At 45.1% G+C, this 16,622-nt stretch overlaps 2 protein-coding genes across 4 annotated transcripts in view; both read left to right on the top strand.

The window, feature by feature from the left end:
* The window catches only part of PPCS (phosphopantothenoylcysteine synthetase), a 5,289-nt gene extending 5,167 nt beyond the window's left edge, over positions 1 to 122 (top strand). The window contains exon 4 of one of the 2 annotated variants that reach the window (XM_010577178.1): positions 39 to 122. The gene's annotated coding sequence lies outside the window, so the exon portion shown is untranslated. The remainder of the gene's footprint in view (positions 1 to 38) is intronic. The other variant, XM_010577177.1, reaches the window with a different exon arrangement.
* A 9-nt stretch (positions 123 to 131) lies between these two features.
* Positions 132 to 16,622, top strand: part of CCDC30 (coiled-coil domain containing 30) — a 37,597-nt gene continuing 21,106 nt past the window's right edge. The window contains exons 1-7 of one of the 2 annotated variants that reach the window (XM_010577175.1): positions 132 to 206; positions 666 to 786; positions 5,920 to 6,110; positions 9,769 to 9,864; positions 10,714 to 10,867; positions 12,573 to 12,644; positions 13,635 to 13,750. In XM_010577175.1, coding sequence (XP_010575477.1) covers positions 198 to 206; positions 666 to 786; positions 5,920 to 6,110; positions 9,769 to 9,864; positions 10,714 to 10,867; positions 12,573 to 12,644; positions 13,635 to 13,750 — 759 coding nt within the window. In that variant the 5' untranslated portion in view covers positions 132 to 197. Of the gene's footprint in view, positions 207 to 472; positions 556 to 665; positions 787 to 5,919; positions 6,111 to 9,768; positions 9,865 to 10,713; positions 10,868 to 12,572; positions 12,645 to 13,634; positions 13,751 to 16,622 lie in introns of those variants that run through there. The other variant, XM_010577174.1, reaches the window with a different exon arrangement.

Here is a 16,622-nt window from a genome sequence, read left to right as displayed (position 1 = left end):
GTCCCCGTCGCTCACGGTTCCTCTCGGTTCCCCCGCAGGCGGAGGCCCCGGTACCGGCAGAGACCGTCCGCCGCTGGCTGCGGGCGGAGGGCGCCGACCCCGCCGCCCCGGCCGAGGAGCAGCTGGGCCTGGCCTGGCGGCTGCTGCGACGCGCCGAGGCCCGGCTCGGCGACCTGGAACGGCGGCGGGCCGAGGAGATGAGAGACGTAAGGGCCGGGAGAAGGCGCCAGAGTTACCCGTCGGTTTTTAACTCCTCCGGGCCTAAACACTCCCGTTTCCCCCTCTTTTTTTGCGGCAGCAGGTTCACGGGTGTTCCCAGCCAAAAGCTGCTTTCTCTTGCCCTCAAGAACTCACGGGTGTGCAGCCCAGTTCCTCGTGTTGGGGTACCAACAAGCACCTAGAGAGCCCAGTGTCTCCCACAGAGCCGGGGTTGAGAGTCCTCCACATCCCAGCACCTTTGTACCTCCATCCCCTCCCACCTTCCAGAACTTTCAGTCAAGTTTTTAACATCCCCAGATGTTACCAAGGCATAAAGAAGTAGTGTCCTACAGATGTGTGAGTTTATTCTGTAAACGTGGGGGATGAAGAGCTATTTGTGCCAACAACTTGCTGGCGAGGCATTGGTGAATGCGCTCAGGTATAGCGATGTCTTCTTTTATTTCTAGGTGGAAAGCTATGTGGGTCACGTCCGTAACCTGACGGAGGAACGGGATGCTATCACCACCGAATATGAAAAAGAAAATGAACAGCTCAGGCTTGAGCTGACACGGCTGCAGCTGCAGCGGGGTAATCCTTTCCCTCCAAAACACGGTCCGAGGAGATGCATTGACAGGTAGTGGTGTACAGGTCTTTCAGCAGAGCTGGTTTAAAGCTTCTTTGAGAGGAGAGCAGCCTTTCTCAGTGAGTTCTGCTAGACCAGTCTGCATGGTATGTTGTTTGGGAGGTTGGCAGAAGTGTTAATGAAATACTAGAACTGATTTGTAATTGACTTAGAGGTTCTTGTCTGCTTTTACTGCCTTTATTCAGTGAATTGGACAGTTTCTCACTTCATGTGGCTCTGTTGTTGCACTAAGCATCTTCCAGAGGCTGTGTGGAGAACAGAGTTGATGGTTCTGTTTGTTTTCAAACTCTGAATTATTTGACAGTGACTCCCCGGGTAATGGAGCGTTGAGCTGTGTTCCCACTGAAGTCAGTGAATTTGCTGTTGGCTTTGGTTTAGACAAAGTCCACGTTTTTTAAAACAACTTTGAAGGACAGTGGTGTGTTTGTGATGGTGATTCAAAACTTGTGTGTGCTTATTTTAGTATAGTCATTTTGTTTAAAAGAAGGTATTTCACTTATATTTCACTTCAGGTAATTTGCTTTCCTCTCAAACCCTGGGATCCCTTTCAGTAAGGGCAGATATATTTTACTGAGTTTAGTTCTTGATTTTCTTCAGCATTCCTAGTCTTCTGTTGTGCTTTGAGTACTGCTAGTAGCACACCATTCTCATTAACTCCTTTTGTGGTGCGTATTATCCCAGGCCTAAGGTAAAGTTGGGGGTGATAGCACAGCTTGAACAGTTTCTTTGTTACGCATGCTTTATTTGGGGCAGCAAATGTAGGAGTTTGGGGAAATCAATTGCAGTTTTGAGTATCTGTTCAGTTTTGGCCACCCTGTGGGTTTCAGGTTGCACATCTGATGGGAGAGACTTTTCAAAGATGGGTGTGCTTAAGCACTGCCTGAAAATCTGGTTCCTCTGGGCATGTAAAGCCATCGTTTAGTGTTGAAAACGCTGGTATGCAAGGGTTTAAATGACTAATGAGCCTTTGTGAGCATAGCTGTGGCAGAAAACTTAATTACTGGTTCTTGTCTCATCTTCCCCACGAGGTGGCAGGCGAATGACAAAAATGTCCCAAAAGCTGGGTTTCCATTTATTTCCTCGTAGTGGCTCTGCTGCTTTGGACTTTTCCCATTTTTTAGGGATTCTTGTAGCTGTTGAGCAATGATTAACACTCGAATGGAAACAGAGATCCATGTCTATTACCCTAGTGGGTTGCTAATTGCAAGCAAGCCATCCCTGAGGGGTTTTTGTGGTTCTGCAGTGCTTTGGTGTCATACGGTGTTTCTGTGCAGCTTTCTGGAGGAATTTGCTTTGCGATATTGCTGTCAGACTTTGGTTTTTAAGACTTGTTATTGCCTTACTGATGGCATTAGCTGTGGTCCTGTGATATGCATTGATAGTTCAGTGATCTGGGCAGTGGATGACGCCTTGCCTTCCACCAGGCTGTCCTCTGCAATGAGGGATGCCAGCACTGGTGTGTTTTGGGATGCTTGTAGATTGTTTTCTTGAGGGACTGGCTTTTTGCTTCGCAGGTCAGCTGCTTCACAAAAAAACCCACTGGCCATCTCTAGCACAGAGCACATGGATGTGCTTGTGCTTTAGCTACTGCACTTTCTCAAAGACTTCTGTCAGGCCTTTGCCTGTTCCAGGTCTCTAATGTACCTCTGCTGCAGGGTTCGATGCTGCATCGCTGTGTCTATTCCCTGGGCCTCTGCTTCTCAGCAGAGTTTGTGCAAGCCAACCCAGAGATGCCTCCTGAGCCCTGTGGGGTGTAGGACAGGCTGAAGGTCTTGGAACTAGAAGTTGGTTGTCCTCTGGGTCTTTACCCCCCTTCTTATTTTTGCAGGGCAGCTGGTTGTCTTTAGCAGGGACAAGATGATACTGCAGATGAGGCTGGAAATGGGGCTGGAGAAGGCTCTTGTGGAAAGGCAGACCCTGGTCTACTGGGATTGTTAAACAAAAATGTGGACAAGGCAAGAACAGAGGATGGTGGTAGGGAGCTTTTGGGAGGCTTGAAATGATAATGAGTTCAGATGGGAAGGGGCAGTTGAGGACAGAGGCTGGTTCAAGCCTGTGGTACAAAGGAGGGGTCTGACCTGTGAATGGACAGGATCTGTCCTGATCTTGCTTGTAGTGGCAGCTGGGAGTCCCAGCTTTGGGGAGCTGAGAGCTCAGGAAGGGAAGGGGCAAAGACTTGGGTAGATGCAGGAGATCACTTGGGTAGGCTCTCGGGGCTGAGCGTGCTCCCTCTTCCAAAAGCAGCCAAACAGATCAGAAGCTCTGCTTGGTCTGAGGATTGCTGGGAGCAATTCGATCTGCTAAAACCTGTTTCTGATGCTAAAAAGTAAGTTTCTACTTACACATTTACTTCTTGGGTGGAACAGGCTCAAAGGGTTACTGCAGAGAGCAGCCACTTCTGGTTTTGTGTTGAGCTATTGATCTGAGCTTCACCTCATTTGGTACCTCTGCCCAGAGTGAAATTTTTCCTTTCCTCGAGGCAGTTAACAATCCATTTCCAATGGTTCTTGTCGAATACGCCTCAGTGTTTTTGGAGGGCAGATCGATAACTCATGTGCTGCATTACCAAAAGCCTTTCTGAAAAACAAATGTAATAGCAGTAAAACACAACGCTGTTGGGGGCTTGCCTCAATTTGTTTAAAAAGTGAAACAAAAAGAATAAATAGTTGTGGCCTGAGCTTGTTTATTGTAACAGCTGTACTGCTTAAACGTACCCAGCATGGACGAGAGGATGCAGCTTCTGTGGTGGGTGTGAGGATACTGGTGAACTGCTTATTTCTGAGAAACTTCCTGGGGTAAGAGACCTTTGCAAATATAAAACTCGCTTCCAAAGAAGCAACTGCAGAGGTGGCGCAGGAGATACTTGCTAGTGGGAACACATCAGTGCACTGGTATAATGTTGCTTGTATGAGGCATTTGCTGTTCTCAATTAGGACATGTTAGATGTGGTAGGGAAGGCGTTTGAGATACTTGTAAGAAATTAGTGGGCTTTTACAAGCAGGTAATCTGTGCTGTGTATGGTAGACTCCCTTCATCCTCACAAATCTTTTTTCCTCTTCAGCCTGTGCAAAATTTCTAGGTTCTGTTACCCCAAACTATACTGCTTAATATTGTTTTGCAGGTTGGGTGTAAGGGAAGTACTTGCAAGCGAAACTGTCAATGCAGAAGCCAGCCATGTGAGTTCAGACCATTGGTCCTAAATGGAGATGGTTGTCCCGTTTCTGGCCATAAAGCAGATCTGCTTTTGGCTTATTTTAGATGGGATTTGGCAAAAATGTGGGAGGAAACTGCAAGGTAGGTTGGAGGCAAGGGGGAGTTCAGTTTAGTATGAGCTGTGGTTTCTTCATAATGCATGTGGAGCAAGTGGCTAGCTACTTTTAAATTGCAAAATGCAATGTTTTGCTCAGCTTCATGCAGGAAAGCTGCAAGTCAGCCATGTTTGACCTCTTCATTGAACAAGCTGTAATTTATAACCACAGGGGAAGGCGAACGGGAAGCCACAGGCTGTTTTCCATCCACAGGGCTGGACAGAGCTGACTGCAAAATGCAGAGTGGAAACATGTGATTGATTTGAGCCTTAGGATGTGATTGCACTGGGTCCTCTGTTAAATCCAGTGTGTGGAAATGAGGAACAGACTTGTCCAGAGCTGTGCATGTATCCTGTGTAACAGTATGAGGAATATTTGCTCTGCTTAACTTTAGGTGTCTAACTCTAGCTCCCTAAGCAGTGAAAGAGCATGAATATTCCTCTTTCCTCCATACAAAACCCACAAGTCCCCCCAGTTCCTACCCTACAGCACTTGGAAACCTTTATAATCTGGTTTGGACTCGAAATTGGGAGCAGCGTTTGTTGGTTTTCTTTTTGATATGAATTACATAGGGAGGTTTTGAAAAACCCTTCCTTAGCTTAACAAGCTACTGGATCCAGTGCACGCGTTGCTGCCCTGACAATGTGGGAGACTAAAGGTTCCTCATATTCTCCTGGCAGATAAATTTCCAACCATGCAAACGAGGGACTCTTTTTAACAACTGTTTTTTGCACAAACACAATGATGCCTAGCCATAAACCAACTTCTCTTGCAAAGGTCGTTGTCATCTCTTTGCCTTGGAGGCCAGTACAGAGGCTTCCCAGCTATAATTTTGGGATAAATGGTGAAGAATTGGAAGTTTAACTCTAAAACGATTTTTTTGCTCCTTTAATCCTACAAGAGACCTTCAAATAACAGGTCTGTGTTACCACAAGCAGTCCTTAGCCTGTGTTTATAGCTGGTTTTGGAGGAATGGGTCAGGAACCCTGTTCAGGGAGTGATTTCTAAGGTCATGTTTTAAGAAGCACTCTGAGTCCCTTTGTGCCCACGGGGTGCTGTTTCTCTAACTCCGCTTCAGACCCTCGTTGGTTCCCCACTGTGCTTTCCTACCATATCACATGGGATACAGCACCCCAATCTCCCCCATGGGCTGTGCGCAGTGCACCAGGTGCTGCTGCGCATCACTGCTGTGCATGGGGAAAAATAAAAGATACTCAGATCTACCTCCCTACCAAACAGTCCTTAGGAAAATAGTGATGCTCTGCTTATATGCTTATATGAGTGATTTTATGTCACTTCTTCCAAAGAAAATGTTTATGTGACTGCATGTCCATCTGTTTGGTTTCTCTCAATGCCTATTTAATCTGTTGTTTTGTTTCCACCAAGCTGTATTAAGGGTTAAAAGGGTCAAGGATAACCAGGTTGGTGAAGCTTAGCTGCTGGGTAGAAGAAAATGGTCATAATAACTCCCCTACTTAAAACAAGGCAGGAGAACTCAGTCTAGACGTAGCAGGTCCTATCACTTGCTTGGCAGGCAGGGTAATAGATGTCAGGAGAAACATTGGGACAGTGGGAATGGTGCTGAGATAAGAACAGGGGATAGGAGGCAGAAAGGGAGGTGAGAAGCAGGAGAAGAGACTACATGTTTTATGAGCTCTTGGTGAGCTCCAGGGCTGTTGTGGTGGGGAGCGTTTAGAGGAGCTAGGATGCAGATCTGGAAGGAATTGGGCTTCGTTTGTTCCTCTGCTCACAGAAAGCCTTGTCTTGCAGAAGCCCAGCTGAAGGAGGTCGAGGAGATGCTGGAACAGGAAGGCTTGTCCGAAATAGCTCACAGTAATGCCAGTGAACAGATTGCTTATTTACTGGTGGAAAGAACGACGCTGCTGGAGAAACTGGAGATTGCAGATCAGAAGTTGAATTCACACAGCTACATAGACAGGCTGTGTGCGGCACAGCTTCAGGTACCTCCTGCTTTAGCTTCTCAGGCTGACTGAAAGTGTTCTGGGGAAAAGGATGTCTCTGAGATACTTTTTAAAGTAAAAATATTTCTCCTATCTATGAGGACGCTGTGGATTCTTAATGCTGAAGTTCATTTCTTTATTAGTTTTCACACTTGTGTCTTTACACTTGATTTGCTCCCACATCTTGCATAGTGATAGTGAACAGGATTAATTTTAACAGAGAACATTGAAGAGTGTGATATAGTTGGTCTGAGGATCTTCACTGAGCAATAATGACTTTCTATTAATCCAGATTTCCTGATGATCCAGTATTTAATTTCAGATGACCGAGTTCCCCTGAAAATCATTAATTTAAGAAAATCTCTTCCCTTGTCTTCTAGCTGCTGAGCTAGAGGATGGAAGTTAAGCAAACCTCTGCTTACAAACTGAGTTCAGTAAATAAATTTCACAGCATGACTTGATGATTGGCAGGTTATAGAGGACCATCCATGTCTTGATTTTTTGCTTTCTGAGGTCGAGATGAAGGGCACTGACAAACGGTGGAGGAGCAGCAGCAGCTACTGTCTGTTGGAGAGACAGTTTGTGACCGATCACTTCACTTAGGGAGATCTCCCTCCCACCAAGGCCCCTGACTTCCATCTACTCCTGAATATGGCCATTTCAGGCAACTGGAGCCCAGGAACTGCTTGGTTCTCATAGCTGTTTATTCCACATTGCTGTGCTTACTGGCCTCATCCATAACTTAATTCTGACAGCAATGGCTGTCAGATGTACAGGAGCACAAAAATTGCTGTACTGGGTCAGGTCCACAGCCTGTTTAGCCCTGCAGTATTTGTGATACAGTGTTAAGTTTTTCTTCTTTTTCCCAGTCTCCTCCTGCCGCTTCAGAAGTCTCCAGGCAAGGTTGCCTGTCTGGAGGGAGAGGGGTTGCTCCTGCCTGGGGACCCAGTGGGTGAGCTTAGGGGAGAAGGCTCCAGGCTGCAAGGGGGATGCAAGAGGGCCAGGAGCTGCAGCCCCTGCAAAGCGCAGCCAGCCAGGATTCATAGGAAAGCCCTCCTGGGGACAGAGAGGACTGGCAGGGTTTGGTGACCTTGAAGTTGGAGTTGGCTGGGACACAAGCAGGTGGAAGACCAATTCATTGCTGTCTCATCTTCTGTCACTGTCTTGAACTTTCTACAGTTTTAAGTTTCTAGTTTTTCATTCTGATAAAACTGGTTTGGAGTTCAAAAGCTTATTGGCCTTTTTTGGGCGAGCTCGCTGAAGGAGGGAGGCTTGGCAGACCTGCTGCGAAGCTCAGCTTGGTTTGGGCTGTGTTGTGCCATCTCACCAGAAGGCAAATGCAAAACCTCAGAAGACAGTGTCATAGGAGGGCAAATATGTTGTGATAGTTCATCACAAATGCTCTCCTTGCCTCCAGTGGTGTGCAGTGTCTGAACCAGAGGCTATATCATTGTGTCTAGTAGTCCTTGATTAATTTTTATCTTCCATGAATTTGGTGGCTTGTTAAACCCATGCAGTTTTCTTAATATCCTCAATATCTTAACAGTGAGGAATTTCACAGTTCAGCTACTGTCACATGAAGTTCCTTTGTTTCAACCTACCATCTCCTGGCTTTGTTTGATGCTCTCCAGCTCTTGTATTAAGAGGCAGGGAACAATTGCCTTTTTATCTGCCTTTTCTGTGCCACTTGGGATTTTTACTGACCTGAAGGGCATCCCTTTCTGGCTGGAGAGCCCTAGTCTGCCTAACTATTGTAGGGCTGGGTGTCATTCAGGATTCATCCATGGTACAATAACACCTTCAGATGTAAATAGCCACCTTGGAATCAAAGAATCTGTTTGCAGTGAGGCAGAGAAACTTCGCTAATGCACTGTCTCTTGCTCTTGGATACAAAATGCCTCTCTGCAAATCCTGAATAATCTGCCCGTGAATGGCTGTCACTTGGTACAAATGTTTGCTGCCAACACACCATTTTTTCCTATGGACCAGCATAATAGAAACCCCACTGTAGTTAAAAAGGGGAGACAGAGCTGTAACCTTCCAATTAAGTGCCAGTTAACTGTATTTGCTACCGAACGTTTACCAGGTGTGACTGGATTTGCTCTTCCTTCAGTGCCACAGCTGAGTAAGGAAAGTAGGGCCAGGGCAAATGAAGGATGCAGATGCCTGCAAGTCTGGTGTTGAATTCAAACCTTCTTGCGTGGAGCTCGTCCTTCTGAGGATGCAGCTGACTTCTGCTAGCAGTCCCTTCTCAGGACCTTTCTTTCTAATGATCCTGTAATGAACATGTTTCTGTAACAAGACTGGTCTTGAATGCTGAATAAAGATGGAGAGAGTGTTGTTGCACCTGGGCTGGGTGAAGGACAGAGCCCCAAGGCAAAGTCTTGTACGTGGAAATAATATAGGCTGTCTGTGTGTGAAGAACAATGTGGAGTTTACTTGAATTCCTACTGGTACATGGTGCCAGAGTCCCCTAGTAGGTAGACAGGCCTATAAGTACCTGACTTTGACCCACTTTTCCTGCAGCTGTTTAGAGGAATGAGACTTATTAAAGGAAAATGTATTCTTGCATGATCAAAACACATTATAAGCTTAATGCTCCTCATTTCTAATCAAATGCAACTTCTCTGCAGTTCTTATACTGGGCACCTTGTTTTCTGTATTTTTAAAACCAGGTGAAAGATATATTGGAGATCTATTTTTCAGGAAAACAGTTCCTCTAAAGCGGACTGTTTATTCTTCCCAGATGATGTCATTGCTGTCCATGCTTGTGAACTAGAAACTGTTGATTAAGCCCTCCATTGTTTGGGGTAGCATCACACTTGTTTTACAGAATCATTAGAGTCACAGCAGTGTTACAGGTTAATAGGTTAATTGCTCTTGTTACTCTGTTTACTGGAACGTGTAGCCTTTCTTATTCGCAAATGACCTGTTACGTACTTGTTTCACTCTTATACTGGAGGTCCAGATATGTTCCTGTCTGTTACAGTAATGAATGCAGCTTTTAGCTAGACTGCTCAAGCATAATTGATTTTTTTGATGCATCCTCCCTAATGCAAAAAGCCAGGGTACAAACATGCATCTTTGTGTAGTCATCTCTAATATATACATGGGGAAGTGCTTTCTGAGCTCTGGTAGAAGGCATGGCATGTACAAGCACACTCACCTCTCTAGAGCCAAGGTGCAAAATAATGACAACCAACCTCCTGAGCATTAGCAAATCCTTGATGCTGGTTTATGTGTGCAGGCTGCAGGGGAGCAGGAATCCATTATCTTGATAAGTGGTTCAAAAGAGAGGGACATGGGGAAGTAAGCCAGGGTTACTCTGATAAAGTGAGTCAAGCATGCTCAGCCCCAATACATTTCTTTGGGCAAAGCTGAGCCTACAGGCTCTAAAAGGAAGATGCCAAGGAGATCAGAGGTTTAAAAAAAAATAAATAGTGAACCCATGGAGTTCCCGGTACTAGCGGAGACAACTGAGGGATTTTCACAAGGATTTGGGATAAGTCTGGTTGAAATGTTCTCTTCAAATATAAGGTATGATTACAAAACCCCTTCTAATCAAGATATGTTGAAACTGCAAATCCTACACACTGGTGTTGAGGGATACATGGCAGTATGCTTTCTGGTGGTGGTGATTTATTAAAATCTCTTTCAGTGCAAGGATGAGTTTGGTCATGTTCATCAGTCACTAGAAGATGAACTCCAACAACAGCATGAATCTGCGCAGCTTATTGGAGAGACAATGAATAAGGTAATACGTATGCACAGTTTCTTGCTGATGACATGGTGTGTAGTTTAGATTTCAAGCAGTGGGTCTGTTCTTGAGCATGCTGTGAGGTTTTTTTATTGTTTTTAGCTGATGGGATGTGAGTGAGTTCTGAACTTCAGGCTGTGCAACCACATGAGCCTGGTGCTAAGCATGAGTTAATTGCTTCTGCTGAGAGTCAGGGTTAACATCTCACCAGCTTTGGGTCAGGGCTGGCTTATAAGCACTTACCTGCCTTTAATGGTATGGAGATGAGTGGACCAAAGTCAAGGGGGTGAGAAATAGCTCTTTTTATATCAGCTGAAATTACTTTTCTGCAGAATCACAGGTGAGTGGGAGCAGTGTCTTTCTCCTGCACTCTAGGATCAAGTGCAGACTGGAAGAGGAGGTTAGCAGCATGAGGCTGGCTTGGGGCTAGCTCTCACAACAGCCATGGGACCACAAATGTGCAGAATTTAGTTGTCCTTGGACCAAACTGTCATGGGGTGTAGTGGAGCCCTCTCCTTGGAAAACCTCATATATTATGTATTTGAAAATGCATTGTAATTAATGGCATTGTCTTGAGGAGGGAAAAACAGAGCCTTGTGTAGGAAAACAGCCACAGCATGCTGGTCTGCACCTGCTTTTTGGCATGTGCCCATGGTGAAGAGCGTTATTCACTGTGTGTCTGTCTCTTGCCTCTGCAGTGGCTTCCCCGAGTTCACCTGCTTTCTGTTTGTGTTGCTGCCCCTGTTCTGGTGGGCCAGGAGTAGTGCAGAGGGGGGACCTGCCTTGTGGTTGCATCGCCAGGAGGGTTATCTCATTTCTTTTGGAGCATTAGCCCCTGTGTTTTAGTTCTACAGAGAGGAGCTGGAGAGGGAACAAGCATCACGTGCAAGAGTTGAACGAGATCTGGATGAGGCCACACAGAGGCTGCTGATGGCCCAGGAGGAGATCCGGAGGTTGACAGATGAGCTGGATGCACAAAGAAAGGAGCAGAGCAGAATCGGTAAGCGCTTCTTTTGTGGCTGCATGCCACTCCTAATTACTGGCTTGCATTTAGACCACCCCTGGTTAGTGTAAGCCTTGGACTTCTCACCCAGGGGAGTTGGAGGCAGGCTGTCCTGTATCCTCTCTGCTTGTAATGTGGAAAAATCAGTGTCAGATGTTAGCCTGAGATCCTGTACCTAGGATATCAGAATGCAGTTGTTAACAGTCACAAATCAATTAATTCTGAGTGGGGAAAACTGAGACACGGGGTTATCTGATCTGTGATTACAGCAGCAGGGTCTTGACTTCCTCTCCCTGGCTCATATGCAGGGAGAAATTCATGCCCTAGGAGGGGATGGAGAGGAAATCATGACTTGGTCCAGAAACAGAGTAGCTGAAGTATATTGTACACAGTGGTAGCACAGCTGGACTGCTCATCTCTAGGTTCTTCAGATGCTATGTTTGGGATGCTGCCTTGTTAGGAGCTGTTAACTGGAGCTTATCAGCAGTCTTGAAGTGACTGGTTAGATTCTTATCACTGCTAATATTTGCTTAACCTCCTCATTGAAATAACTGTTGTTGACCAGCCTGTAAATATTACATTTATTTTTAAATACTGACTGTAAAAATAAACAGTTTTCTGGTGGGAAATCAAACTACTTGATAAAACTCCTATTGGAGTGGTCCTTAAAGCCAGGTACTTCACTGCTACCTCCTACAGGACATTTCCCAAGCAAAACACTGATTTCTGGATGCTTTTTCTCTTGGTTACTTATGTTATCCCAAAATGTGTGATGCAGAATTTCAGTGGAGAACAGCAAAATCTGATGAGATAACGTTCCTGCCCCATGTGCCTTTGCAGAGACTGACTGACTTATGGAGACTGGTACCACCTGGGTAGGGTTTATGTGTGAACTGCAGGTCCTGATGCTGACCTCACAGCTCATGCCCAACACTCAGACCTAGCTAAACCTTCTAGTCAGCCTCCAAAATCATTGTTTTCAGCCTTTTAATCAAAGGCAGGGAAATGAGCACTCCGTGGGCGTCTGCTTTGTGTATCGATTGATACACGTGCGTCCCTGGGGATGGAGCGAGCATTGTATTGCAGCCTCCAAACAGTACTGCTTCTCCAGATCATGGACGGGCTGCAGTGTGCGACTCTTCTCAGTGGATTGTAGCCTGCGTATTTATAATCTTCTTAAATATCAAATGAATATAAGGCTTTCCAAACTGTGAGTAAGGGTTTAATGCTTGTTATGTCTGTGTGGTTTATTATGCCGCAAGTATTAGTGTGCAAAATTAGTGTTATAACATCTTAGTGGCTTCCTCGATGGTGTATATCTACATGCCTTCTCCTCCTGATGAGCTTCAGAAGCAACTGCTCTATAAATAAATTGATTTTCTAATACAAACCTAAAATGAAATCTCTGATCTTTAGTAACACTCCACTTAGTGTATTTTCGTTCAATGATAACTTGCAGCTGCTTGCCTGTATTGAAGAGAAAATACAAGATTGCTCCTGGCCAGTTTGTAGCCCAGTTATTGGGTTTTCAGTGATTAGAGTTTTTAAATTGTGTGTCTAGCTAGCTGCTGCTTTTTTTTGTTGTTTCATTTTCCTTCAACTCTATATTTAACAAAGTGCATTAAAAATGTTGCAGAGTTTAGCGTTCAGCAGCGTACAAATGGACTGCCACAGCAAAACTGTCTCTTTATTATCCTTGTAGAATCAGCCTCATGGTCAGCCCTGCAAGCACCTGAGAGCCGGGAGGAAGGGGTGAATGAATGGAGAGAGAGTGGTAAGTCACACTGTTTACAAGCGGAGAAGATCCAGAATTTTACCAAGGCTTTCTGTAGTTGTAAATGGGCTTTTCAGCAAAATGAACAGTTTGGTAGAAGGGGTTCCTTGCCTTTTATTTTAAATTACAAAACTGAAAATCCAGTATCAAAATCCTTGTTTGAAGCAGAGTTGGGTTCCCCACCCTCTCCCAACAAGAAAGAAGATATGTTTTTATTTTTGCCTAAATAAAAGTCAAATTTAAGCTGAAATTTCCTGTGCCTAGCATTAAGCTGAAAAGGGAAAAATCTTTGTTCACCTTTTCTGTAAGAAAAACTGTCTTCTCATTAGTTTTTATTAGGATACCACTGTATATTTGGACATGTTTATGTCAATATGCTTTTAATACAAACATCTTTTCCTATTTCTTGCACTTGAAATACTAGGTAGTCTGCATTAATTGGTGTGACGGTTGCATATGTTTATTGATTCAGACTTGAAGGTTGGTATGCAACCATAATTTTTAGTGTACAGGCCATTTCATAAATATTAATGCTAGCACAACACTGATACATTAACTGTGACTGTGTTTCTGCTCGTAGCAAATAATGAATTTTAGGATGAAAATAAGAAATGTGGCTGTTTGGGTTTTTCAAAGCTTACCCTAGTTGTCTGTCAGACCCGTACCTAAATATCTGAGGTGAGGCATTTGCCATGATCTAGAGGTAAACTGAATCTCTGGAATAACTATGGAGAGTCTGCTGTGCTCCTGTAATAAACATAGCACTGCTGTTGAATCTGGATCTCCAGAAACATAAACCTCTACTATGTGAGTAAGAGAATGTGTTCCCATATGTACGGGGAACTCCCCTCTGTGCTGTTGCACACATACGCCTGTGCATAACGGCAATGCAATTTCAGAACCCTTATTCATGTGTTAGCTCCCCTCTGAGCTTGGTGGAGGTCAAGGTCCAAACCAGTGCTGGTGACCTTTTTTTTCTGTTCTGTACAGACAGGACTGAGCTACAGAAGGCCATGGAGCAGAACAGCAAACTGGACAAGGAAATTCTGGCGCTGCGAGCACGGGTCCAAACACTCGACTTGGAGAGAAAAGCGTTCCTTGATCTGGTGAGTACTCATCTCCTGCTGCTGGATCTCCTGGTCGGCCATGGCACCAACGAGCCTCTGCATGGCCAACACTGCTGGGCTGGCTCCTGACATTCAGTTCCACTCCTTAACCTGTCCTGCCTCTCTCTTTCCCCTCTCTTTTCTATAGCAAGTCTTTCCAGAGCTGTGGTTCTGATCTTTCACGGCTCGTGGAGTAATAAACTTTGGGAAACAGGCAGAATAAATATCCAAAGAGTGTTTTAAAGCATCTGCTGTTACTGCAGCCCTGAAAAAATTCGGCTCTCATAGCGTCTTTCAGTGCAGGAAGAGTTTGATGCTCCACTGAACACGGAGGGGACTGTGCGTGCTCAAACTGAGCATGTGCTTTAGGGATTGCAGCGTAGGGCCCTGAAAGACATGTTTTCCTGTGCCCAGTGTACAGGATCAGGTCGATGCTTTCTGTCACTAGCCAACGTTTGCAAAAAATCAAGTGGGTAAACAGAATAAGCAACATTTCTACCTTTTCTTGAGGACTGTTATTAAAGACAGCAAATAAGTGTAGTCTAAACCCCCAAACTAGCTATTTTTAAAACAATTTTAAATTTATGCTCATGGTTTGATACCTCTCCGCCTCCTTGGCTGCATTAAAATGTGGTTACGTTGATTTGCTCAGTAGAAGATAGACTTAATCCTTTTGATTTTGTGTGGGCTTTCTTAAGTGAATTACTTACGTTACTATTAGTTAAATGCTTAGTGTTGCGTTACTAGTAGTTAAATACTTGAGGTACTACATTTAGGATTCTCTGAATGCAATAATTTTTATCAACAAGATAGTTCCTTACTGAGATTGCCAATAGTGAGTGACTATAACAGTCTGTTTCCCATTAAAATGTGTTATTTGGCACAAATTCTGTTTCTGTTCTTAACTCTCAAATTCTTTATATCAGTCCTTCAGCAGCCAATAATTGGTTGCCAGCAGCCTATAATTACTTACACCATCCCAGCACAGATAGGTCAGCAGCTGCCTTGTGGGGCTCTTGGATTAAAATGAGTATTTTTAAAGTAATATGAGTATCTCTGAGAATACCATGCTGATCTCATTACAATAATATCAAAGATTTACTTTATTGAATATAATTTATTCACATTTGAGGATTTAAAAATTTTAGTATGTAGTTCTGTTCCTTGCATTTAAAAAAGTTGCTGGTTCTTCCTTAGCACAGCATCTAAGCATATCTGTAATCTCAAACCTTGTATTTACAGGACAGTCTGTTTCTGGGTCTGCAAAAAAATATTACGTAATTTAGTTCACATACTTCAGTTTACATTTTTTTTATTCCAAATAACATTTTCTTTGCTTTAGGACATTGCTTCTTTCAGTCACTATGTATACAAACACCTGTATATATTTTTTTTCTAAATATATATAAAAAAGAATTGTATATACACAAAAAACCCCACAGATACAAATAAAGTATTGTTTTCTCTGTACAGAAAAAAAAAAATAGCCAGATTGAGATAATTTCCAACCAACCATGTTGTTAAGCTAAAAGCAAATTACCTTTGTTCCTTAGGAATGAGGTTTAACTGTTGGTATAGAAGTTAGAAAACCATGATTTTTAATTTGTAGAAGCTGAACATGTACTTTATTACAAGCCACAGAAATTCTGCATCCTGAAGTCTTTTTTTTCTGCCTGCGAGTTATGGACAGCCGGCTGAGGAGCAGGCTGGCCAGTTGACTCTGGTTTGGTTGTCTGTGGGAGACTGACCTCGTTCTTACCATGTGCTCCACCAGTTGGAGTATTGAGCCTTAACTGTGCAGGATTCAGTCAGTGTCTGTGTGGTGTGAGTGAGTCTGTGTGAGCGGGCTCTGCAGGTGCCTGTGGGTGTGGATGGAAGCTGAAGAGACTGAAGAAAGTAAAAATGCATGCTGAGAAGGTGGTTGTATTGGTTTTATGTGGCAAGGTTTTGGTAGCGGGGGGGGTTACAGGGGTGACTCCTGTAAGAAGCTGCTGGAAGCTTCCCCTGTGTTCGAGAGAGAGCGAGCCCATACCAGCCGGCTCTAAGACGGACCCGCCGCTGGCCAAGGCCGAGCCAATCAGTGATAGTGGTAACGCCTCTGTGATAACATTTTTAAGAAGGAAAAAAAAGTTGGGACGCGGAAAACAGCCACCGGAGAGAGAGTGAGAACATGTAAGAGAAACAAGCCTGCGGACACCAAGGTCAGTGCAGAAGGAGGGGGAGGAGATGCTCCAGGCGCCGGAGCGAAGATTCCCCTGCAGCCCGTGGTGAAGACCCTGGTGAGGCAGGCTGTCCCCCTGCAGTCCAGGGAGGTCCATGGTGGGGCAGATATCCACCTGCAGCCTGTGGAGGACCCCACACCGGAGCAGGTGGGTTCCCGAAGGAGGCTGTGACCCCGTGGGAACCCCGCGCTGGAGCAGGCTCCTGGCGGGACCTGCGGATCTGTGGAGAGAGGAGCCCATGGAGCAGGTTTTCTGGTAGGACTTGTGACCCCGTGGGGGACCCACGCTGGAGCAGTCTGTGCCTGAAGGACTGCACACCGTGGAAAGGACCCATGCTGGAGCAGTTCGTGAAGAACTGCAGCCCGTGGGAATGGCCCACGTTGGAGAAAGTTCGTGGAGGACTGTCTCCCGTGGGTGGGACCCCACGTTGGAGCAGGGGAAGAGTGTGACGAGCCCTCGCCCTGAGGAGGTGAAGCGGCAGAAAATAACATGTGATGACCGTAAACCCCATCCCTGTCCCCCTTGTGCCGCTGGGGGGGCTTGGTGGAAAAATCCGGGAGTGAAGTTGTGCCCGGGAAGAAGGGAGGGGTGGAGGGAAGTTGTTCTGGGATTTCGTTTTTTTTCTCATTTACCTACTCTGGCTGATTTGT

The sequence above is a fragment of the Haliaeetus leucocephalus genome, unplaced genomic scaffold, assembly GCF_000737465.1.
Source record: "Haliaeetus leucocephalus isolate CR32 unplaced genomic scaffold, Haliaeetus_leucocephalus-4.0 Scaffold556, whole genome shotgun sequence".
NCBI classification, from domain to species: domain Eukaryota; kingdom Metazoa; phylum Chordata; class Aves; order Accipitriformes; family Accipitridae; genus Haliaeetus; species Haliaeetus leucocephalus.
Note: the sequence above shows the minus strand (reverse complement) of the source record. Positions and strands in the feature narration are given on the sequence as shown.